Genomic DNA, 26,873 nt, shown 5'->3' with positions numbered 1-26,873 from the left:
AAAAGATTAGAAGTGTGATGATTGTGATAGTAATAGTGACTGAAAAGGGAACTACATAACTAAGCTCAAGTCCCATGAGGGACACGAGAGGAAAAAAAGGGCAGCGGGTCCACCCTCAAACACCTCAGAAAACACACAGGAACTAGCTTTTGAATCATTTTCAAAGCAGATTTTAAAAACTCAGAGGGATGCAAAATGAATATACAAGTACCAAAGGGACATTCATTAAGTGAATGATCTGAAAATTAGTCATTTTGTCATTTTCTTTGGCTTTGTGATTGTTCCATCTAATTATTTTCTTAAAAGTTCAGCATTGTTTTCTAAGTCCTTAAGGTGAGAAACACATAAGGAAATGTACAGGTACTAGGGAAACCTCTGTTGGGGTTTTGGGGAAGAAGGTAGTGAGTTTCGTTTCTGTCACACATTTTTAAAAGGTAGGAATTCTTCTTCTATATTACAACAGCTAATTAAGGCCTAGGTATTTCAAACTACTGGCTCTGCTGAAAGGAGAGGGCACGTTCTACTCTTCAGGCCTCTGTTGTCAGGCTGAGCAACGCTCCTCCTTGTGGACCAGCGACCCTGTGGCCCCATAGAGAATATTTGAGAAGAGCCCAAGGAAGCTGTCAGGAGTGATTTCAAACAGATCACAACTTTTCAGCAGGGGTTTTGAGCAATTCAACTTTAGCAGCCTGTGTTGTCCACTTTTCAAGAGTCAGGTCATTGCATGTCCCTTATTTGTTTTCTGCCCCGTGGCATATTTTCAAAGCACAGAATGTGAAACGTGCGTGTCTTTTGGAACAGTAAAGGCCAGGAAAATCTGTCACATCAATATCTATCCTTTAGGATCCCAAGTAACAAGTTGTAGCTTGTTCTAGCTTTCGCCAGCTAGTCATGTCATGGGGAAAAACACAGAATACAGATATATTTTTCTATGAAAGTTTAAAGTCCAGTTTGTGCTTTGAGAGTACAGGTGGCGCTGCCTAACAGAGAACAATTATTGCATAGTTACACACTGGGCAGCTATTGTTATGAAGCTTTGATGTAGTCACCTTATTTTCCCTTGATTCTGGGACATGTTCTTGGCCTTTAATATAATCAGTAAGTAATTCAGAATAACCAAAGAAACCATATACAATATAACTACATAGTATTTTCATTCGTGTACTTGTTACCTCTTTAACAATTTACATTATTTTTCTATTAGACTGCGTTCCCCAGATTTGACTGCTATGAGAAAGCACAAATTTCAGATGCTTTTAACAATGAAGGTTTATTTCCTGCTCATGTTCTATCCTGAAACAAGTCAAAAAAAATAAATCAGTAAACCTCCAACCTACTACTTAATTCCAAACCAACTTTATACAATTTTAAGAAAAGGATCAGAGGAATATAGATTAACCAGCAACATTGGTTTAAGAGAAAAAAAATAAATGAAAAATGCCTTACATTATCGTCAGTTAAGGAAATATTTTCTTCTTTTTCACACTGGAATAGTAGCAGAAGAAAGCCATTTTTGTTAAAGGAGTATAGAAATTTTAGCCTAATACTTCTTCCACTCAGCATACAAACAAAAATTATAATTATATTGATATTGGTGTGCCATATACAAGCTTTAAATTTAATATTCATAGTATTATTTATCACGAGTTAAATTAACTTAGAGGGTGTGTAAATTTTATATACATTGTATCATTTAATCTTTCAGGAAGCCTAATTTTTTTTTTAACTTTTATAATGATCAACTTGCCTTGCAAAAAGGAAAAAGAAAAAGAATGGAAGGAAGAAAGGGAGGAAAAAAGAAACAAAGTAAAGAAGGAAGAAGAAAAACTTTGAGGTAGTAAAAGGAAAACATACAATAGAAAGATAAAATATAAAATAAGAAAAGAAGGGGATTTAAGGGGAAAACAAAGGTTAAAGCATAAGAGGCTAGATCTGTGGGAAATGTGTGACAAAAGTGGGAATATTGCTCTCCCTTGTATTATAAACTAAAAGACCAAAGTGGGTGAATTGCTAGAAGATATATCCTTTGTGAGGAGAGAAGACTAGATTACAGTACAGTTCTGTCTAATTCCAAAACTTACACATGCTATTTGTGTCATACCATACCAGCACTTTAATTTTACACAATTATTTAAGTGACTAAATTGAATTAAATTACATTTAACTACATATTTGTTTGTATGATTTTTATATAAAACTGGTTTACATGTCAATTTACCCATCAGGCAAACGCCTTTAGAATTTTTGTCAGGGAAAGGAGATAAACGTTTCTTAGTTAGCTGCATCGTGGGACAAGAACGGAAGTGTCACACAATTTACAACATTGAATAAGTAAAATTTTACATGTCCAAGTTGCTAAAATGTGATCATCTAATTTTATAAAAGGAAGAATTAATAAATAGATTAATGAAGGAAGGGAGGGAGGGAAGAAAGAAGGGAGGAAGGGAGAGAGGGAGGGAGGGAGGGAGGAAGGAGGGAAAGAGGGAAGGAGGGAAGGAGGAAGGAAGAAAGGAAGAAAATATTTGCCTATTACTGTGGTTCTTACATGTTAAGTGTTTTTCATAGTGGATCAATATTCTTTTCAGTGAGAAATGACTGGTAACTAGCTGAAAACATGTACTTATGAATGGAGCTATATATTCTTCATAGAATGGGATATGACACATGTATGTGTATTCATATGAGTTCAACCATGCATCCTCCATGCCTTCATACATTCGTTCATTCATTTTAACAAACAACAAACATATTGATTGACCAAACCTACATACTGACCATGTGCTCAAGAAATGAAGAAATATAAAAATGAATAATAGATGACCCCTACCTTTAAGTAATCAGTCTAGCATAGTCATAGGCAAAGGCATATTTAGAGATTTATAAATGCATATATAAATAGAGAAATGCAAAAATAGAATGTACCATATTTATGATTGTATGTGGATCAAATATATAAAGATATTTATAACTGCCCCCAAATGGCAATTCTCCATAATGTAAAATACTACTGTAGTATTCTATAGCCTTTTAGATTTATTGAATATATTTATCTAAACTTCCTGAATCAATTTTTAGACTACTGCCTGCATAAACCTTCTCACCTTGAGTCAGGGAAGTAATATAACACTTGGATTAGGAAAGAAATGTGTGTTAATGGCCATCTTTTGTCATAAGCCTTCAGATGTTTCTGTTTGCAACATTTTCCTATAAGTGTTGAACAAATCTGGTGAGTGTTTTATGACTAATTGACATTTATGCAGCGTAGACAAATTTGTTAATTCATACTGACACTTGATTTTAGCAAGTCATTTCAATTTTTTTCATTTACTCTTTTTTTGATTGCTTGTTTTGTTTTAAAGCAATTTTAAAAATTTTAAAAACTTGTGAAATGCAGGTCCTAGATTTTGAGGAAGGCTAAATGGTGGTAATTGGGAAGGTGGTATCAATACGAATACAGTGTACCTTTATCAATTAAAAATGTTTGCCTCTAGAAACCTTTGGTGTTACCTTTTGATGGATATGTAAAAATCTTGTAACTAGAACAAAGGCTATACTGAAGTATCAGAAAGGAGGTGACTATCTGTATATAGGAATTATTTCCCAATGATTTAGACTATAAACTAAAGTGGCTAATATCAATATCTCAGCATATGTACACTACAACTGAAAATAAATATTTTCTAGAGAATTAGAGTTATATATCTCACTTATAAAGACATTCACACTCTCAAAACCTTCTGTTCACACTTTCTGATATCCCTACCATTGCCCCAAATTTGTATAGGACTAATATGCCTTGAACGATATTTAATAACTGCAGTTGACTATGCCAGATATTGCCATTATAATTTGTTTCAGATTTTACCATGTTGCGCCACAGAAACCCTATGAACTAGGAAGGGTAGTCATTAGGTTTTCATAGAAAAATTCCTTATTGTTTACTCTTATTTTGTGCTAAAACATAAAATATTCAGGTATAAGATTAGTCACTTTGTCTGCATGGCACTAAGCATGGAGATTTCCAACCCCACCTCCCAGCCCCGATGACTTGATATGTTCTTAAGCCAGTTTTGGAATTGGTCATTCATCATGGCATCATGTAGACAGAACTTTCCACAATTGTATTACAGCATACATTGCTTTTCTTCCCACGTTCATCTATAGAATTATAACCACCGTTTCTAATGTAATACCCTACATTTATGTCTTCAATTTTATCAACCATATTACTTAATACTGATTTTATGATTGTTCCTTTTCCTTTTGAGTTGATGCATGTAATATATTAATTTAAGTAGAAATCATCTACTCACTCTGAAAAAAACACTTTATGCCTTTCAGATCTGCTTTTAATAAAATTTCCTGGAAAATATCTAGATAATAAAAGTTTTACATTACTAGAGATTTTGTTCTTTTTTTAGTATTTATTGAGTCATCATTTCACACTTTAGTGGCCATTTCTACTCAGGTGGCCTGCATAGAATTTTGTGTTTAAACTTTTCTAACTTAAACCAGCCAATCTTAACAAACTTCCTTTTATGGATAACTTCCTGGCAAACTAGATTTTATCTTTTCTTTTATATTTCTCCTTCTTTAAATAATCCACTTTGTTAATTTTCTTTCTTTCATTGTCACTTCTTCAACTGAAATTTCTCATTAATTTTTACTTTTCCTAAAATAATTGTTGGTCAGAGTTTATTGAACATCTCATTATTATTTTACTTCATCACATTAACCCTTCTCAGAAATCAAAAACTCTTTCTGACCAAATGTCCTTAATATTTAAGTAAGATTAGCTTTGTCTTACTAATTTTATCAATACTAGGTAACACAATGATTTAATGTAATATTTTAAAACTAGGCATTATAATATATAATTATAGAGTTGTACCAATTATACTTATTACAACAAACAAAAATTTAAGATACTAACTTAAGCTTTTTGAAGAAAACAAAGCAGGGTAATACCTAGCTATTTCTATGTTAGAAATAACAGTCAAATTTTGATAGAGAATAGTGCTAAATAAATAGAAATTGTAGTACAAAGCTGTGTGTGTGTATATATATGTGTGTGTGTATATATATACACACATATATATATCTACAAAATGAATGAAATATAGAGTGAATTGTTGTGGAAGTTCAAAATTGTACTGAGTAATAATATGGATAAATTTATAATTGATGGATCTTGGATCTTTAAAGGTGTTTTAAACACATCTACAGTATTTTGGAATCAACACAAAAATGTGAAGTTGGTATCAAGAAGGATATTAACACCCTTCTATAACATGTCCCTCACTGTCACTGCCAGAGACAGAATATCAGGCATTACTGACCACAGGTCTGAGCCAGCGTGGTAATTCTAACAATTTTACTACTCAGAAAATGCTCTGATTTTCCTTTGTTCAGATAATATTTCTACTTTCTTATTAAGTGACTGTACTCTCTTGGGCATGAGGGAGTAAGGAAAAGCATTTTTCCTACTACTGCGTTAAATTAGAAGGATCATAATAACTCCACATTTTATTTCTACCTCTTATTAGCTGTGATTTTTCAGGAAACTCATTTGAACACATACTTCTCCATTTCATAAGATGAATAATTCCAACTCATGGGTTTTTATAGAAGCTGAATAAGAATATTTTTCATATGAAAACACTTATCCTAGGACCTGGCACAAAGTTCAGTAAATGTTAATTGAACTTTATGCAAAATTTTATATCAAAGGTAGGATAGAAAATTTTTGAAGCATGTTAAAAAATTATAAATCTTTATGTATATATGAAATAATTTTATCTCAGAAAATTGGGAAACAATAACAGATGAAAAAATGTTTCAAAGTCAAGTTAACAAACTGGTGAATTAATATATAAATACCCTTTCCAAATGCAATAAAACTTTTTGCATTTGCAATACAGCAGTCTGCAAGAAGAGGGGGGCAAAAAAGTGCTGGGAGCTACATAGGGTATAAAGCTTTAAAGTTAAGAATGCCATGCAAATGTAGTCATGTTCTTCCACCAAAAGAGTGAAATTTTCAGAATTAATCAGAAAAAAAAAATTTGCAACTGACTTTTAATGTTTGAATTTTCGTCACTGTATGAAAATACTGTTTTATAAATCTGATGCACAAAATGTAGTCATGTTTTTATTTTTATTGAATGAGATTTTTGGAGTACCGAAACATGCATGGCACTCTGCACAAGTTTTCTAAGGCTCCTTTAATCAGTTGTGCCATATTTTTTTTTCCCTGTGTGTAGAAAGAAAAGGGTATATTAAAAGATTTTTCATTCTGAATGTTTCCATCATCATGGTTAATAACAGCAGCCTAGCATATAAGAGGAGAAATTCAATTTCAAATTGCTTTAAGGTTTACCTTTGAATTTCACTTTGGTCAGAAGAGTCCCATGACCTTTAAATTTGATGAAAAGAGGGAGCAGATATTAATCTCATTATTTTATTTTGAAGTCCTCCCAAAGCAAGTGACTCTAGAAGACATTTCCACAAAATAACATGATTAGTCCACATAAGTTGATCATTATTACAGTGAAAGACAATACCTAAGATTTTAATACATTTTCAGTATTTTATATCTGATTTCAATTCCTTTTGTAAAATCTCTCTGCTACTTCAGAGTTCTCATTGTTTTGGACAGTTTAATTATATGTCTTATATTTATGCTTGTATTGTAAAAACTGTTTCTTTTTAAAGATTATATATTTATTCCCTTATATATGCCAAACTTATTTTGATAGTCCAAAAATATTTACTGTGCTTCCTAGTAATATATGCTACACTATTGCCTTTACACAAAGGTACTCCCCCGTTACAGAAAATTACAATTGAAATATAGAATATTGTAACTATACAATAATTGCACACACTGTTAAAGAACACAATAAGTTAACTATCCAAGCATTTCATATAGTAACATTCAGATGAGAATTAGTTACCCCAAACAAAAATCCACTCAGTTACTTTCAGGTACTATGTTAAGAACGTCTACCAGTGTCATTTAACCTTTTGAACAGTCTTGCTGGGCATGCATACTATTATTCCTATCCTAAATTTTTTTTAAATGATTGAACAATATTTGGTATAAGAACAAAATCTGTGGGAACATAATAATTTATCTCAAATATCTCTTGAAGTGTGATTTGTGAAGTACTTGCATCAGGCTCACTTTGTTAAAATGCAGATTTCTGGCCACAGCTCCAAGCTGCTTAATGAAAATCTCTGGTATATGGGCCTCCAGAATTTCAACTTTAACACATTTTTCATTTTGATAATCATTAGTCTAACCTAGAACATAAAGGGAAGAATAAGAGATTAGGAAAACAATATAACGATAAACAATCTTTCTTTTTAATGTCACTGGCCTTGGAGAGAAGGGGAGAAATCAAAAAGACTGTTTTTGAAGCAAGTATCTTCATACGATAATGTGAAAAGAGAAGGATACACAATTGTTCGAATAAATAAGAATCTATCTATCTTTCTATCTACCTGTCTATCCATGATCCAACAATACTTTCATGAATCCAAAATTCATAAAAGTGTTTAAAAAGTTAAATAATTCAGAGTGATATAGTGATCAAACACATAAGAAAAAGAAGCTGATTTTCATTGTCCTAGGGTAAAGGGCAGTGGGGGAAATAACTGTAGAATAAATTTAAAAGGAAGGATATACAGATGTTTGTGATGGTAAGAAAAACATAAGATTTCTTGGGAGGACCATGCAGGACTAACTCAAAGATAATTGTCCAGGGATGAATAACAGGGAGCAGTAGATTGCAACAGTACAGATTAAAGATGACTAGGGCATGGACTACGGATTTTTCTTGACAAACAATGACAAAGACACAGATGCCAGAAATTATTATAGTCAGCATGATTATGCAAATAATTCAGAGAGGAATTTGGCTGGAAATTTTGATGATTCACACACATTTCAATTCTTAAATGATCTGCCATTAATGGCTTTGATCACTGTAGTCTACTCAGAGAATGAAGATTTATGAATTTCTATAAAGACAGTAAAAATACTTGGTCTTAAATCAACCATTGGAGGAAGTACTTGTGGAGCAGCAAATGCCTTAAGTTGTAGTTTTGTAAGGTAGGCAACAAGAATAATGACTTCTGTTTGATTTAATATCTCAAAAGAGATTATTTTTTTTAAAACTGGAACAAATGTAGACAAGTGGAACATATTTTATATTTGGCCATAAAACATTATTTTATAAGGAGGATAGGGAAAATTGCAAGGTGATCATCAGTTGATTAAGATGCAGAACTGTTAAAACTAATTATTTCTCCAGCACAGTCTTTGAGAGTTATTTCCAGTATGTAATAAACAAAATATTCCCTGAAAGCTAAGAAGTTAAGTGTGCTTAACAATGCAAAAGAGAGGAGCATCACGACCACTAGCAAGTGATATATTTTATCTAATATAAATACTGGGCTCCAAGCTATGGATAAAACAGAAAATTACTCAATACTGTTAATAAATACCACCTGTCCTACTTAAATAATTTCAGAGTTTGGAATAAAAATCACAGTATCCTGATCTTCTTTGTTTAAAAATCTCTGTCTGCCCTTCTGGAGTTCTAAAGGCATGTTTTTAATAACTTCCTAAAATACTTAAAACACATGATGCTCATATCAGAACATCTTATCAATTAGCATTTATTCCTCCAACTTTTCTGACTTTCAAGCATCTCAGTGTTATGATGAGCCCAGAGGTTCTTATCTCTATTAACACAACAAAATATATCTCAGATCATTTCTCTTGCTTAACGTGAACCTGATTTAGGTTGCTGTTGTTGCTGTTGTTTTTTAATCAAAGGAGGTAATGTAAAGAGCAAATTTTGATATTTTAATTTTAAAATAGCTTTGTACACATCAGTTATATAATAAAATTACCAAGCAATCAGTATTATTTTTTTCACTGGAGCATGTAAAATATCCTCAGTGGTCAATTAGAAAGATTTGACAAATGTAAAGCTACATAAAACAAAAAGACTTTTGCAATGATTAGGATTCATTCTAACGACATGTTTGCAAAATTTGCCTAAACATCTTATTTTGAATTATCTTTGGACTGTGTCAAGAATTAGGAACTGAAGAACTGGAACAATTTTCTAGAATATTCAACTGCAAAACCACAACTAAGGAAGAAAAGAAATGATTTTTTAAAATCAATGATTTTATTGGTTGTTCACTTTATTATAATTATTTGAAATATGCTCATTTCATTACCTCACTTCAGTAATACAGACAGGGTCATAGGCCTGGCCTTAAAATTTATTTACCTATCTTAATGATTTACTTGTAGTATGGTATATAATAAATGTGATGTATAGAAAATATATATGTAAGCTTTTTATAAAAGATCTAAATAAAAAATCAGGATAATGCATGAGTGATGACTTAATAATAATATAATGATATTAATTTTCATTGAAATCATGCTCCATACTCATAGTTTTATAATATCATTATTAATCAAATAACTATATTCTTGAATAGTAACATTACTGTCAATTATTCTGAAGTTAATGTATGCTTTTATGAAACAAATTTTTGTTTTTGTAATTTGAGTTTGTCAATATGATGATTTTATGAGATTTTGCCCTTGTGTTAGGACACCCGATACTATCTTCACAAATACCACAAATAATTCACATGGCATCATAGAAGCTTAGTTCCAAAACAGCTTCAGCTATTTGAATTGGCTATGACAGAATTGAAAGAGACCCAGAAATGGCAGTTATTTAGTTTGGCCACCATGCCCAAAGATATCTACTTGGAATAGTTCTGGAAGCTGTTCTTTTACTGTGTACAACTATTCGTGATATGGTGGTATTTGACAGTCATTTTAAATAAGAACTGAAGCCAATTAAATTGTTTCTCTATGGATTTCCCTTGACAGATGCATGGAGGCATCTTGTGTTAGCCAGCAGACATTGTTCAAACATAGCTAAAACCATTCCAGCATTTATTTTGATACAATCAGCTAATTATATGGTTGTGATTTATGTTTAAATGAAGGATTTTAATCAAATCTATTATTTTAATCCTCTGCGAGACTTCCCATCATAATGTTATGGTTCCTATATGGGAAAGACAACTTCTCCGAATGAAAACTTGGACATATTGTCTTGATTTCATGGGAATAGAAGTATGATCTTAAATGGGAAAGCACTATATTTCCCTATCTCTGATTAAAAGAGTAAAAATTGTGCAGTTTGAACTATGAGACATATGACCATTTGCTGTTTGGTTGTTAGACCCAGAAAAAATAAATCACAGAAACTTAGTATAGAAGGATTTGCTTGACAGGTAAACTCAATCTTTATAGTGGCATAATTTTCAGTACCTATCGAATTAATCTCAATTCTTAATTAAAATTTCGGTTTTGTTATAAAATATGCCAATTTTAAGTTTAACATAGAATAAAGAAAAATGACTATAAACTTAAATTTTAAAAAGTATTTTAACAAGTGAAGTCCAATTGAGGTTACCCTCAGCATACTGACAATATGCAGGAAATTAGCAGAAATCTCTATCTAAAATTCATGCATCTGTGATAGCAGGCTCTTCCTTCATTTCATTTGGTTAAATAACTACATTAGCAGACTTGTGGGTTTTGTTACTCACTGATTTTGTTTTGTTTTGTTTTTATCTTTCTAGATGCTCCACCAACTGGTCAGGCACACAATGTGAGAGGCCGGCCCCAAAGAGCAGCAAGTCTGATCATATCAGCACAAGTAAGTTTCTCAGATTAATATCTTGGGTGTTCCACATAGTATAGAAAGCATTGTTTTCTTTTTATACCGTTATTGTGGGCATTGAGTCTTGGAAAATCTCCTTTATGGAATTTTGCAAGAGATCTGCAATCCATATGTTTTTTGAAAGAAGAAGCACTGAGCTCTCACCTGGTGACAGGATCCAGCATTATGTGTTCTTTTAGGCTGTGAGGGTTCATCTCAAACTTTGGCAGTTTTCAGAACACACATCTGTAAACCTAGCTTAAGCTTTTCTTCGGAAATGTGCGTCAGCTGCAAAGGCTGCAAATATCACAATGGATGTGAGAATACTTGGGGAAGAAAAGTAATTTTATGTTTTAATTAGAGTGTATTTTTCTTGAAGTGCATTCAGTGTGTTGTGGAAAAACAAACTTGGTTAGTCTCAAAGTGATGAAGTATGTTAACAAGCAATATTTAATAAGGATCATAGTTGATTCATTGCTTCCTTATCTTTGAAGTACTGGTTTTGAAGTATATTAAAATATAGCAACATTTTACAAGTTTTTTTGTGTGTGTAGCTGTAGTCTTAGGACAGGTCCCTGATATGAAAATTTATCTACGTCAGTAATTTGTGTCTATGTGTGTATGTGTACCAACAATTTTAAATGATTTTATAAAGATTTTCACAACAAAAGTCTTACATAAAGTTTCCCAATTCACACATATTATCGCTAATGAGTGGAAAAATTTTGCGAAATCTGGAATAACTATCAAGTGGGTAAATATATTCTTGAAGAGAAAAAAATAATACCTCTGATTTATGAACGCTTACTTAGCAATTTTTCTCTAGTCTTTCACTGCTGGTGAGAGAGCATACATGAAAAGAAACAAAAAATATACTGTGGAATTTGTGAAAAAAGAAAGACATTATCAAAATCAAAAGTATATGATTTTTGTACCTTAGACGTAGGCTCCCAGTGTTTGCTGATCTACTTGTTTGTTGTGCCTGTCCCCAAATAATTTATCATTGCTTGAAATTCTTCAAGTGACATTGTCTAAAGTTCCACCATTTAGAGATTAACTTGGGCTAGTAAGGATGACCATCTTTGAAAAATGGCAAATAGGTATAGAATAAATAACCTTAGAAACGAGTCTTTGCATTTGGAAAAGTGAGATACGTGATTCTGGTCATGGAGCATATGGTGTTACCTTAGAATTTGCGTGTTGTCTTTAGGAAGGGAAGGTAGAAGACTGTAGCAAAGCTATGGACACATAGTTGTAGGAATAGGGCACTAGGATTTGAGGAATTGGTTCATAAAATATAGGAGATGTGGAAAAATATACCTTGCCTAACTTGATATTGCAAAAGAAGAGCAAAAGAAAAAAAATACTCTCTTCTCTCTCTTCCAGGATCATACTGACATTGGTACTAACAATTCTGGAGGAATACTAATTTATATGATTTTGTGAACCAGTTATAAGACTCAACCATCATTAAGAGCATTTTTGTAATGAAAAAATGCATTTGAGTTACCAACCTGTAGAACATACTGAAGTAATAAGTTGAGAATTAATGAAGTCAGGGTACTTTAGGCTTTCTTTTATGATAATTTCTCAATTATCTAAGATAAATTAAAAACTTAGTCTTTTAGAGAATCAAAACAATTTTAAATATTGATAAAATTTTCTGAAAGAAGGAAACAGAGTAGAATGTCAATTGAATTTTCAATTTATATATAAGGTCCATCTATAAGGGAAAGTTTCGTGTTTGGAAGATGATTTTGAGGAGGGGTGTGCCAGATGTATTTATTGAAAGGTGATGTTGCAACCATTTGCATTGGCAACAAGCTCCCTTATAAGAAAAATGCCTCTAATTACATACAACAGTTCTAAAATAGGAACTATCAGATGGAAGGAGGAGTTGCAAGTAGTTGTAACCCTTTTTCCAAAGATTCTGGTGCTCTTTCTTCCATCACTGATTTAAAGTCATTTAATGGAAGTATCAACGCACATTGAAAGGGCTATTAGCTATGCAAATGTCAAATTATCTCAGATTTGAGCAAAGTTGACCACATAATGACTCTGTTAAAAGGTACTTATCATCAGACATTTGCACTTAGAGAAACTTGCCTCAGTAACTCTGAAAGGAGAGAAAAGGTAGTTAAACTGATCCTTCCTAAGGTAGAGGGCTATTTTTATTTTCTCAGGTAAACTCCAGTGGTTTTGAATGGTTGTCAAATGTTCCCCGAACTTGGGCAGAAGTCATCTGTTCAATAAGAAAGATGGATACTATAGGAATGTGTTTTCAAATCTGCATTTCCACTTACAGTGAAGCATTCCATAATCATTGGACCTTGGTACAATCAAGAATATACTGCCTCTCTCAGCCTAACTGCTATCAACTGGCACAAGATTTACCTTTCTAATTGATGAACAGCTTTCTTAATCATCTCTGAGTAGTCATACTGATGTTCTCTGGCCCTTGCAGTTTAAAGTATCTAAAGATCAGCCTGCCTGTGGAATTAAGTGGCTCTATTATTCTAGAGCTTTCTGTTTAGTTTCCACTTGAAAAAGCAGAAACTTTTCTGAAGTTATTTGGAAGACTTTTAAACTAAGGATGATTAAATATTTATTTTATACTCCTGTTTTAGATTTACCTAAAGTTTTAAGGGAGTGGATGCTCAATGTTTGGATTATGCTATTCATATCTGCTAAAATTAAGGAGGATAAAAATATACTCAGCATTTGTGGGGCAGTAATGTAATGATGCTGTATTTTACTGTAGTGACAACAGAAATGTGATATCTGTTAGGGGGTTATTCATATCTTCTATTTTCCTACTTCATCCTCATGTCTTTTATACCATCATGTTTTAAAACAGAAAAAAAATTAATTATGTTATACCAAGGAATTATAAATATAATTATAAATTGCAAATATATAGAGAAAAATGCAACAAAATAATGCCTCTGTCCTAATTATCCAAAAGCAAGTATTTATTGAGCCTCTACTAAGTGTCAAGTAATGTCTAGATCCCAGGGATGAATCAGTGAATAAGATAGTCAGTCAGTGCCTCTTCTCATGAAACTGAGGTGCCAGAGGGATAAAAAAACTGTTAAACAAGAAAGCAAGCAAATATGTAAACAGAAAATAATTATGAGTCTTGATTGGATCTGTGAAGGAAGTAAAGAAGACACAGAAATAGAGAATGTTAGGGGAGAACTGAGGTCAGGAGTGATTTCTCTGAGATGGTGATACTTAAGCTCAGACTTGAGTGATTAAAAAGGGGAGGAGACGCTAAGCGTATTTCAAACAAAAGAAACAGCAGATACAAGAACACTGGAGTAGGAAAGAGCTAAACATGTTCAAGGGATTGAAAGAAAATCAGTGTACTGGCACCAAGGGGACAAGAGTGAGAGTAGTACAAAGTGAGGATGATTATACATGACCAAGATGATAAGCAGCCTCTCAAAGATCACTGCAAGGATAATCTTTGCTAAGTTTGGAACGTGATATGTTCTTTATGATTTTTAAAATAAGTTTATCAAAATGCCTAAGAAACATCATCCAAATCACTATATATAGAGAGAGAGACACACACTCACATTCATACATATATGTAAACATAAACTTAAGAGCAGAATATATAACAGCAAGTCAAAAGAGGTCAATTGTAATGATATAATTTATGCTTATATTTTTCTACTATAAGTTCAATAAACAAAAAATTCTTTCTTTAACTTTCATGATAGTAAACTCTTCTGGTTTCCCTCCCAACCTCTTGAAACAACTCTGTCTTCTTTGTGAGATACTTCTTTTTTTATCTCTTCTAGTTAACTCATTTTCCACATACCACTACATATATTCTCCTTGGCAATCCATAATTCCTTGATCTCGGTTTTCAACTCTTCGTTAATCACTCCCAAATTTCTGTCCTCAATCCCAGTCTCTCTTCTGAGGCTGAGACACATATCCCACTGCACAATTGCTGTATCCATATCGATGTCATCTCTGTCTATATCTATATATCTATATCTCTATACCACAGGAATCTGAAGCTCCGTGTTTCCCAAAATCATCTCATCCCCTTCTCCCACTCAACCAGCCATTTTTATACACCTTGTTTTGCCTTCCTGTCTATACACATAGCTGCAAAATCTACCTGGTTATCCAAGCAACACTTAAGTGTCACTCTTAACCTTCCTTCTTTATTAAGTTAAGTTAGACAATATAGTCCTTAGATATGACTTCCTAAATTTCCTTCAACATCATCCTGTTTTTTAATAGCACAAATTCCCGGCTCATTTCTGTAGCTTACACAGCCCTTCCTAACATCCCCTTTGCTTTCTTCTACAGCCACATCTCCTTCTACCACCCTCCGCTCTACTCTCCATTCAGACTGTTGTTCCTTGATCTTTTCTCCTCCAGGTTTTCATATTTCTCTCCCTAGATTAATTCAGTATCTCCTCCTCCACTCAACCTGCATTCTCTTTCATGGAACTCATCCCTCAGGTCTCAAAGGCATACCAGTCCTCCTCCTCTATCCCAGATCTAGTCAGATTCTACTCCTCTATGTTTTCAGAGCAATACATACTTTCACTAGGGTAGTGCTTACCACTGTGCTAAATAAACCCATGTGTTTGTCATCTTCTAATATACGTCAAACAAGATGAGAGGAGGGACATTTCTATCCCCAGTGCAAAGTAGAGTAAATGTTGAGTGTGTGGAATATAGCAACACTTAAAAATATATCTGCTAAGTGAGAACTGAATGTATAGTCCCTATGATATCCTAGGCACTGTGCTATCTGCAAAACAAAGATAGACAGCTTATGCCCTCAAGTTACAAATAAACTGATCTCTACAATATACGGTGAAAAGTGCAAAATAGAGGCATGCACAGAGTCATATGGCAATATGTATTTTGAATTAGTTAATAAACATGTATTAGCACCTTCTGTGTAATAGACACAATTCTATTTACATTACTATGATGTATATATTAATGATAACACTCATTTTATAAATGTGTAAACTCAAAGAATATAAATTGGCCCAAGCGCATGTTGCTAGTAAGCTGAGATTTGAACAGAGGTAGCCTGGCTCCAGAATCTATTATCTCAACTATGATGCTGTACTGCCTCTCCCATTGAAGGGGTCTCCTCAATATAACAATTTGATAACACAGTTCTTCTTTCACATGGAAAAACATTATATATAATGAGGCTACAGAACAATGTGGCAAAGAAAGACTGGCTCTATTTTCTGTGAGAAGTTTGTTGAGATTTCCCCTCCACCCAATAACAATTTCGGAGTGTGCTTTTTTTTTTTAAATCTGTTTAGAACAGTCCACCAAAAATATACTATTAAAAATATCACCTACAATAGATCTTGATTGTTATATGTTATAATATGATATTTACTGCTGTATATACTGCTTGGAAAAAATACTTATTTTGATAAATATCTATACTACATTCTAAAAATATTCTAAAAATATATATAGTTGCTAGTTGTTTCCATGAATATAAACTAATTTACAAAAAATAAAGAAAAACTTGCCAAATTGCCACCCTGCATTATTTATTGGCTATACTGAGCATTATTGCAGTTACCTTGCTTGATAGGTTATATAAACATATAAGAATGCTAGGCTCTTAAACGGAGGGCTGTAATGTAAGGGATTGGAACTGCCATCTGTCATGCGAAAAAGAAAAAGAAAAACAAAGTTCTTTGTTTTCTAGCATGCATAATTAACAGCATTTCTACCTAATAAGAATAAAAGAAACTATGTAGAACAAATAAAATCTAATATTCTAAATAATTTATAATTGCTTTGAGGGGAAAGTAACTTTATATACCTTAAAAGTAGTATTGGTATATATTTTAAACCTACAAATTTACCACAAATTTTAGCAGAAAAAAATATAAATGATGAAGTGAGGATATTTATAAAGTTGTGATCAATCAGTTGAAGTCAGTTTATGAAGAAATCAAGCTGTTCACTGGTATTTAAAATTTGTGAACAAATGTTAATTACTATCCAAGGTGCCAGATTCTCCACTTACATTAATTACTAATAAATTACACATTCATATAAAGTTCACTTTCCCAAAACCAAGGAGGTAATGTAATATCAAACTCACTAAATAATATAGTGCTGGTAACAGCATGAAAAAAATAAAATGAGGTTTACATTTCAGAAACTGACTAAAGAAGGCAAGCCATATTTTTTCTTGAATGGAAGAGAGTTATTTGGTTATTTTAGTCAAGTTATTTTTGAAGTTCCAAATTGAAAGATTATCTTATATATGACATTTCCTTAATAAAGACTTTTTGGTATTTTGGTAAGTGATCTGCAATACGTACTACCTCACACAGATATCTGTGGCCAGAGCTGTTAAAACTGATCTATATTTCTACTTTAAATTCCCTAAGCAGCTGCTTATCATGCTTAATACTACCATTATTTCTACCACAGTATTTTACATGTACGTGTATACGCAGAGGAAAATTCATATATTTAATAACTCTTAACATTTCATTCCTGAACCCTTCAAGATCCTCACATTAAATTTCAATTAGTTTGGGTGTTGCTTTGTTTCTCAGTTTAGCCAGTGATTAAGCTGACTTGACAGAATCAATGAGATACTTATTCCAAATAGGCAAAGACTTTGTCTTATGGGCACTAGATATTTGTCTGTTGGAAACATGAGATTTAGGTACTTGATAGAGCTTCTTAATACTCTCCTGTTATTAGGCAGCCCTTGCATTCAGTTTTCTTCCTGCATAAGTGACATATGGCCCTAGGTGTATCTTACTGTGGATCGCATCATCAGTAAAAGGGTATTGTCTCCTTCTTCGTTAGAAAAAAAAGATTGCTCTTATTGCCAACCTAGAAATGGAGGGCAGGGCAGAGGTTCTCCTCCGTTTTACTTCTCCCCTATGCTCAGATGCATAAAAACTAAGACCCACTATTGAAAATCTATTCCATAGTTCTGTTATTCCATTTTGAAGATGAGTGATACAACCTAAGATCATTCTTATAAAGAAGGAAAGTGGACATTTACAACATAAGCCAAACACTTAAATGTGGTTTGCTGAAACTATTCTGGAACTGGAATTTGAGAAAGAGAATCCACTTTGTCCCCCTATTTTGTTGAATCAAGCTAAGAGCCCTATGTGGTAGGTCTTCATCTCTCTATTTTAATGGGTAAAGGGCATGAGCCTCAAATTTCAAATAACCTTTCCAAGGTCTCACTTCAGGTAAGTGGTGAAACTGATATTTAAGCCTATGTCCATCCAAATCCAAAACTGTTGCCCCTTTTGTTTTACCAGGCTGCCATCTAACTTGCCACATGTACTCATGGCCAGGGAGTATTTATAGCTAAAGGAAAAAAACTAAGGGTGGAAATATGGCCAGAGAAATTGTGGAAATGTGTGTTCAGTCACAGTTTCTTTACTTACGTCATTGCAAATAAATGTGTCTGGTGAGAATCAGAGTCAGACTGACAAAGAAGTCAGTATTTCTAACCTCAAGGTATTTAACTGTAACATATAAATGAAAGATATCTAAAGAAACATTTCCAGCAGATCAAGTATTATTAATAAGAAAGTGATTTTCCAGTAATGTAGTTATGAACTAGGAATATAGACATTTGGCCTAAGCTTTATTTTTATTATGTCAATTGTCAAATGATTTGGTGTAATAAAGTGTTCAGTTATATCAATCTTGTCTTCATTTTATTTATGTGTTCATCTATTCATTCATTTCTTTTTCAGGAAGCATAGCCATCATCGTGCCTCTCGTCCTCCTGGTGACTTTGATAACCACCTTGGTAATTGGTTTAGTGCTTTGTAAAAGAAAAAGAAGGTAAGATGCAATGTTCTAGACCAACAGTAAATAAATTACACAAATAGTTACAGAAACTGACTTAAGAAAATTTCTTAAAGTATGATTTACATATTCCAACTGCAGAATTCTGTGTTTTTTGAACCATTTTATCCCTCTACTTCATTTTAAGTGATTATAATTTAGACAGCCTTTCCCTTATGTTATATTGATGGAATGGCTGCATTTGCGTATTCCAACAAAAGTAACAAGGGAGTTATTAAACATTCAATAGAATTTTACATTTGTGGCAGTTTTTCCTTGAAACAGCAAGAGTCTCTAAAGAGCATTTTATAATATTAATGTGTAAGATTAGTAATGTCAATAAAATGATAATGACTATGTATTGTATGTCACAAATTGTGCATTTTATTAACAAATTACATATTTGTTGATTTTATATATTACTGGAAGTATCATTATTTCAACTTATATGAATATGCAGTCAAAAGATCTATAAGGAGTGAGTTGTCTGTGGGGTTATCTGGAAGCTAGAGTTTGTGAGTCAGTTTTTGAATTATGTAAAAGAGGATTTTAGCCACATGACTTGAGGATGGAAAGTTTATCACTGTTTTTTTATAGACGTTTTTCAGGAACGAAAGGGAAAAAGTAGAATTTTAAAGGGCAATCGATTAGTGAATATTCAGTTTCAACTAATGTGGTATTAGCTATTTACAAGGAATATGTTCCAAGTGCATTTTTTATTGTTAAATCTAAATAATTTGGGAAAATCATGTATTACATTCAGAGTTTTTGTTCCTCTGTGAATCAATAAATGTCATTTATTTTCAGTGTATTTTATTTAAGAATGTTCCATCAGTTATATTAAAATGTCATTAAATCTACAAATACGACAGTTTCATGCACGACACTGTGATATTTAGACAACTCACACAATGATCACTTATTCTAGGACAAAAACTATAAGAAGACAACCTATTATCAATGGAGGAATAAACGTAGAAATTGGCAATCCATCTTACAACATGTATGAGGTGGATCATGATCACAGCGACGGAGGTCTTTTAGATCCTGGCTTTATGGTAGATCCAGCGAAGGTAAAGTGTTAAGATGACGGACCGTGAGCACTAACATTCTTGAGTCATTTCTCTATAAAATGGTTCTGAATTTCATCATTATTTCTTTTATCTGAAGTTAGATTAAAGAACTTTAGGATGCATTGAATTTTATAGTCTCTTCTAAAGAAAAAATAAAATTACAGACTGCATTCACCTGAAGCATGAAGTTAATGTAACGTGTTTTGGAAAATAGTATTTATTCATTCAGTTAGTTTATAAACATAGCTTATTTAAAATAATATCTTATTCAAATGTGTTGAGGTGCTGGCACATCTAAATATACAGCCTAGTGTAAAATTACTGATTTATTTTTAATAACAAAAAGAGTACAGTATTTCATTGCCAAAATAAGTACTTTATTTCCAATAATATTTTATTGAAGAGTCCACTAAGCTGTGTCCTTGGATTTGTTTGTAATCAAATCACTTTTAAACAATATTTTTCTACCTATTATAATATCCTTCTTACTGATTTGAGACATACCATTGACATATATAGCCTAAAAATCCACAGTCTTTTTTTAGTTTCTATTAGTTCATATTACTGAATGCTCAGTTTGGAAGCTTTCATAAGAAATAGATAAATGATACAACTATCTAGATAAACTTGCAAAGATTCCCTTCACTGTATAATTGGAATATTTTGCATGATAATTATAGAATATTTTAAGAGCATCAATTGAATTAATGAATTAAGAGCATCAATTTGCTAGGATGGTATGATTTTTCTTAGCTTATTTGTTCATTCATTAAATGGTTATTTATATTCTGATATATTAAAGGTATTTTGTCCAAAATGCACCATAATATTAAATAATCACAACGATCACATGGCTTTGCACTCATAGCAACAACTGTTCCCAAAGAAACTGAATAGGTCCCATATATTCAATCTAGTTCTGAATCCACGGCCAGACTTTCTAAGCCTAAAATTGGTGGTCTGAAACTGAAGAAGTATTCATTTCTATGAAAAGAAATCAATCATTATTGCATAGATAAGTTTTTACCCTATCAAAAGATATTGTATACTTTTTTTTCCTCATTAGAAATAATTTTTTAGTTACTCTAAATTATTAATTCAGTTACTAACTCCTACATTTGAAGTTGTTTGTGAAATACACCCTGGTAACCTAAGTTTCAGTGTTTTGTACTTGAAATTGAAAAACTAAACATACTGTGCATGTCATTTGATAATTTATAAAGGAGAAAGACATCTTAAATAATAGACTTCTCATATTCTATGAATTTTTCTTAGGAATAAAATACAGTGTCTGTAAATATAACATGAACTGATGAGGCTATACCTTATACACTTTTTATGAGCAGGAGAGTTCTCATTTTCCCCATCATTTTATTTCTAGTGATAGAACTAAGCCTATTTTGGATACTTAAAGGGACTAGCTTTTTAATATTCCATTTAATTTTTAAAATATTTACTCTAGGAAGATAAAACTATGCTTCAGTGCCCCTCAAATATATTTTTAATGTATTTAGCAAATAACATTCAGTAAATATTTATTTACTAATTTTCTGACTGATTGACCAAAATTACACTAAATGTGACTTGGATGGCTGATTCTAGCTGACTCCTGATGTTTGAAATGTAAATATGAATTATTGCCTAAGAAGTAACTGCAGAAAATACATTTATAGGTATAGACGATTTTGAAAAGCAGGTAGCCACACCAAAGCAACCTTCATGATGAAGTGTTTTTCATAGAGTATTCACTTGTTACAATGGTTTGATATATTCATGATGTGATCAAATACAAATTGCATTACACATAAAGAAGATTTTTGTGGAATATTTTCATTATTTTCAAAATGGGTAAAATTTCTCCTTCAATGGTACCTTAGAAATCAAAAGAATTGAAATAATAAATTTTATTAAAAAAAGATTTGTCTATGGAGGCAATCACAGAATAGTTTGAAGAGTTCATAATAGGGGAATTAGTATCTATTGGTTTTATACAAATTCATCTCAATCCTTACTTAGATTGTTTTTAATACCTTCTAAATGAGACCTTTGTGGAGGAAAATAAAGAGGCAATATTGACCTGATTTTATATTTAAAATTTTTTTCCTGGGACCTTTGCCCTTGATGATCATTCACTGTTAAGAGTTGATAGTTACAATTTTGAAAAATATGTATGTTCATTAATATTTTAATATTCTTCAACTTTTCATCTAGCTTTTTAAATTCCTTTTTGGTCACTAATAACTATTCATTCTATCATGAATATGAGTGTACCAGAGTGACTTATTCTGCCCTTAGACCCAAGAAAGTCTAAAAGTCTAAAGCCATTGCTCTTGCACAGAGTTTAGTGAGCCAATCTGATTACTAATTAATTTGCTTTAAACTAGAGAGTCAGATTTAACAAAAAACAGATAATTTGTTTTGATATATCGAATTTTAAATTTGATTTGTATATTCTAAAAATATAGAGGTCATGAACCTTTAATTAGAACCAGTAAGATAAACATTTGAGTTTACAGAATGGGCTCCTATCAGAACTTTTCAAAGTGACAAACCTTCAGTGAGGGAGGCTGATGCATTTTTCATAGGACCGATAGCAACAATACGCTTTTTGGGAGGAGAGAATGAAGTTAAATAAATAATGGAGGTTTCTAGGTGAATGGTATGTCTATAAGTAAGCTAAACTAAGAGAAATGTCTACTGTGAATCACAGATCTAATATTAATAGTTATTTCATAAATTATTGAAACTACCATGAACACATTGTTGATGCCCCAGGGCTGAAGAATATATCTTATTTTTATGACTTAACATGAGTTTATGTCAATGAAAACAGTTCCATGATATTAGATCAGAAACTAAAATTCTCTGTTTACACACAGCCCAGGTATATAGGGGGAGGGACCAGTGCTTTCAAGCTTCCACACACAGCGCTGCCCAGCTACCTAAACTCTGATTTGAAAGGACCACTAACTGCTGGGGTGAGAGAAAATTCATTATTCCATATCCATTCCATCACAGAACTCCTCACAATCAAAGATGATTACTCGACTTAGATAGGGGCTTATCCTTAATGATTTTTTAATTAACAAAAGATTTCAAAACAGCATTAAAATTGGGGGCTTAAGTGTCCTGCATATGCAAGATTATATATGAAACGTTATTTTCGGCAAGTTATTCAGTAGAAATATCTCTTCTTCTAAATTCGAAAATTTTAAAGCTCCTTAACAGTAAACATGAGCATTTGCTATTGTTAGAACAGAAATCTCTAGCCAGAAATTTAAGCTGAATAGTTTAAATTTATGTTTGGCTTGGTTTATTTTCTATTAAGACGCTTTGTTTAGTATATACAAATTTGATATCCTTTTAAATAAAAATATAATACAAAATGTGGCATTATATGGAGAAATTAGAAATGGTGTATGAAACCATTCTTGAAAACTTTTTAAGTAACTAGTTTCTAGAGAAAGGTGCTTTGTCTAAAGTTATATGGTTCATATTGGAAAGAAGAGAGATTAAAGACAGGTATCAAGATTCTTAGAATTGATCTCACCCTTGTACGTCTCTCCCATCAACTGTTTTTCATTCTCATTTTTTTATCATGTTTGTCTCATTTGCATGGCTCAAAAAATATAATATTTCTTTGTTATGACTAAGATTTAACGTTCTATTTTGGAAGGACAAAATTTTAAAAAACCAACTAGGTAACAATCTCAGGTTAAGTTGCAACTATTAAAATAATAAACATTGTATATGTTTTTCAAATGAAAGAGATCATTTCTGCATATCTCAATGCTACCTCAAAGTGATGCAAGTATCTATGAAACTTAGAATGACTGTGTCCTTCACAATTCTTTAGAAGAATCCAAAAAGATTTCCAATAATAAGTACATAGAGATTGTTTGAAGCAAAAATACTGTCTTTATTTTTTAAAGTTTACACAACTAATGTAGTTTACTTTCATTTTTCTTTGTTTTTTTTTTAATTTCATATTGAAAAATTATAAGCACCAAGCAGTTAGATGACCAAGCAAAAAGATGGCAGCACATCTTTCCTGCCACTGCAATAGCATTAAGGGGAGAAAGCATGGACTGGAAATAAGACAATCTGGTTTAATGTTCTGTACTTTTAAATAAAGTCGCAGTGAATATAGCTTTCATGAAGATTTCTTCAGGCTTTCAATATTATGTCAAAGCTCCCCTTAGGTTCACAAGTTAACTGAAAAACATACAATTATGTTTTTATCTAAAACGATGCTAAAGTCGAAGAAAGCCTGTAAACAGAATTTAAATTACATTTATATAATTACTATTTAGTAAGTTAAATGAAATGCATATAAATGTTGTTAACAGTAAAAGATAGACATCATAGAAAATAACAAATTCATGTGGTCAAAACAGGTAATAAAACTATATTTATTTTTCTCCTTCAGCCAACAAATTACTCCAATCCAATATATGCGAAATTGTATATGGATGGGCAAAACTGTCGAAACTCCTTAGGAAGTGTTGATGAAAGGAAAGAACTGCTTCCAAAGAAAATAGAAATTGGGATAAGAGAGACAGTGGCATAATGAGCGGTACCTTTTATATACTGTATAAATGTATAAAATGTAAGGATTACTTTTGTATGTTCCAACAGTATTATACTTGTTTTGGGATCAGCATTACCTCTTCCTTTATCTTTTTTTCTGGTCAATTGTTTTCTGAGTTTTCTGGGTTTTATTTTTTGCTGATGACTACTGATTGACCATTTGTATGGTATTTTTATGAAAAAGAACTGCACTACAGTACAATTTACACCAATGCTGCTGATAAGACACACCTTTGAATTTGTTAAAATTAAAAACAACATATTCCTTTGTAGTGTGAATATGAGCAATCTATTTTATATGAACTTTTTTTGGTTCTACTTAATCAACAAAGATAATCTCTGCACTTTTTCATTATACGGTCTGAAAGCTGTAATACAATATCATTTAATTTTCTGTTTAAATTGATGGAAAAATGATTGAATGGTCAACTCTCTTCTTTGTGCCCATTAAGACTGATTCAAACTGCTGAAAATATATAGCCCTCACAAGTTCAGCATAACCAGCTTTGAAATTAGTCTTAGGTTGCCAAGTGAGAATTTTGACAAAAATCCTTTAAAAATTTATAAAAGTAATAATTTGCATGAATACATATGACTACATTTTCCAAAATTTAGTGGACTCTATTGTGATATACTAAAAGTACACATCCTATAAACAATAGTTATATTTAGGTAGTAGAACATAGCAAAATTATAATCAAAAGTGGAAAGAACACACTTGCTATGGGAGAAGACATTTTGTTTTCCCTCAGTCCTGAGGTAAATAGCCAGCCTAGAGCACAACAGGGCATTGGGCACTTATGTCTTAGGAATTTCTTCCCAGTCACGCGCGTTTTGTGGAAGATTAACCCAACCCCTTAACACACAGAACACTAAAAAATACTATATAAGCACACAAATTGATGACACAATTTCAATTATGTGAATGCATTCTCTGCGAGATCAAAAGGAAGAGGCAAGGCAGCCATTATGGTATAGAGTAATCGGTAAATATTTTCAATATACAATATGACTAACCTATTATTTGCCCTATCCAAAATATATTCTTAAGGGACTTTCCAAGTTATGGAAAAACAATTATCTGCCCATAATCAAAGGTGGAGAGTATACATGCTGACCAGTTACTCTGGTACTCTGATTTCTTCTGGTTATACAAAACACATGGACCCCATTTACTTGTCTGTTTTCAGATTTCAGTTGAAACACACATACGATTTATTTAAGTTGTATAAAAAAGTATAGCATTTTTATACAAATATCTTTAAAGGCACAAAAGATTTATTCACAAGGTATGGAGGGCTTTTTGTTCCTCTGATAGACATGACTGACTTTTAGCTGTCATAATGTATTAACAGATGAAATATGTTTGTGGTTGCTCTTTATCCCTTTGTATAAGCATTAAAAAAAAAAAAAACACTGCTGTTTTATAAAGAGACTTTTTGTTGTACTATGTGCATGCATACTACCTATTTCTAAACTTTGCCATATTGAGGCCTTTATAAATGATTGATTTATGTAATACTAGTGCAATTTTGCTTGAAACAATGTTATGCATATCATAAACTTTTCCAGGTTCTTGTTTAAGTACATTTTTTAAATTGAACAGTATTTTTCATTTTGGTTATAATAGTCATTTTGCCTATGTTTCTACAATGAAGTGTTAAAATACTTTATAAAAAACTGTTGACTGGCTTATTTAAATGAAATTCTACATATTTAAGTGCTTGTGTTGGGTAGTTTTTGAAAAGAAAATTATTTTCTTTATGGAGTTTAACATTCTTAGGAAGTTATTTTAGTAAACATGAGACATAATTTTTGTTGTATCCTTAGGACATACTCCTTGGGGTAGGACTGATTTCATTGCATCATTTTTCAAATCACAATAAGAAGGCATTTTCTCTCTTTGAAGTAGAAGCACATCCCTTACTTTTTCCTTTTCCCTGCCATACATTGCTCATCATGGATGCCATGTTGCAATAGAAAGAAAGACAGGTTATATACACAGTAGTATGACAATTGTGTTGAAATAAGCCAAAGTTCTTCCTGCTCTTTCCCATTCTCAAAAAATGTACTTTAAGGAAAACTCAGAATCCATTAGATGCTGTGTAGACATTATTTTGTAAATGGAATAGTTATTAGTGTACCTACTTGGAGTATTTGACTAGAGATGCAAATGCAGGAGGGTCTGATTGACTGGAGCTATCATTGAGTTGTATTATCTGAAAGGGTCTTTGTATATCAGAGCTTTATGACCGTAGCTGACATTATCATTTGAAAGAGAAGAACCCACAGATTGGAATGACCTCAATGCAACTAACATTAGTATAAGTATCTACCAAAATATATATGATATACAACCCACCAACTAACACTCAGGGTCTGGCATCAATGACCTGTTTTCTCTCTAGTACACTGAAAGCTATAGTCAAGAGAGCTCAGGATGCAGCTCATCCTAAGGACCTACATTCTCATGGTCCTTATTTCATAGTATGTTTCACCATTCTATGCTGGTTCATTCAAGTCCACATCAGAGTCCGTAGTATTTCTAGTTGCAGTTACTTTGCATTCAGTGTTTACAGAACAAAGATAT

General features: G+C 32.2%; 1 protein-coding gene across 1 annotated transcript in view; it reads left to right on the top strand.

Moving 5' to 3' along the window:
• The window catches only part of LRP1B (LDL receptor related protein 1B), a 1,897,582-nt gene extending 1,871,705 nt beyond the window's left edge, over positions 1-25,877 (top strand). Inside the window, exons 87-91 of the mRNA XM_036857483.1 lie at positions 10,690-10,766; positions 18,527-18,617; positions 19,549-19,693; positions 22,573-22,671; positions 24,123-25,877. Coding sequence (XP_036713378.1) covers positions 10,690-10,766; positions 18,527-18,617; positions 19,549-19,693; positions 22,573-22,671; positions 24,123-24,263 — 553 coding nt within the window. The 3' untranslated portion in view covers positions 24,264-25,877. The remainder of the gene's footprint in view (positions 1-10,689; positions 10,767-18,526; positions 18,618-19,548; positions 19,694-22,572; positions 22,672-24,122) is intronic.
• Positions 25,878-26,873: the final 996 nt, after the last annotated feature.

The sequence above is a fragment of the Balaenoptera musculus genome, chromosome 7 (genome assembly GCF_009873245.2).
Source record: "Balaenoptera musculus isolate JJ_BM4_2016_0621 chromosome 7, mBalMus1.pri.v3, whole genome shotgun sequence".
Taxonomy (NCBI): Eukaryota; Metazoa; Chordata; class Mammalia; order Artiodactyla; family Balaenopteridae; genus Balaenoptera; species Balaenoptera musculus.
This window is presented reverse-complemented; position numbering and strand designations above follow the sequence as displayed.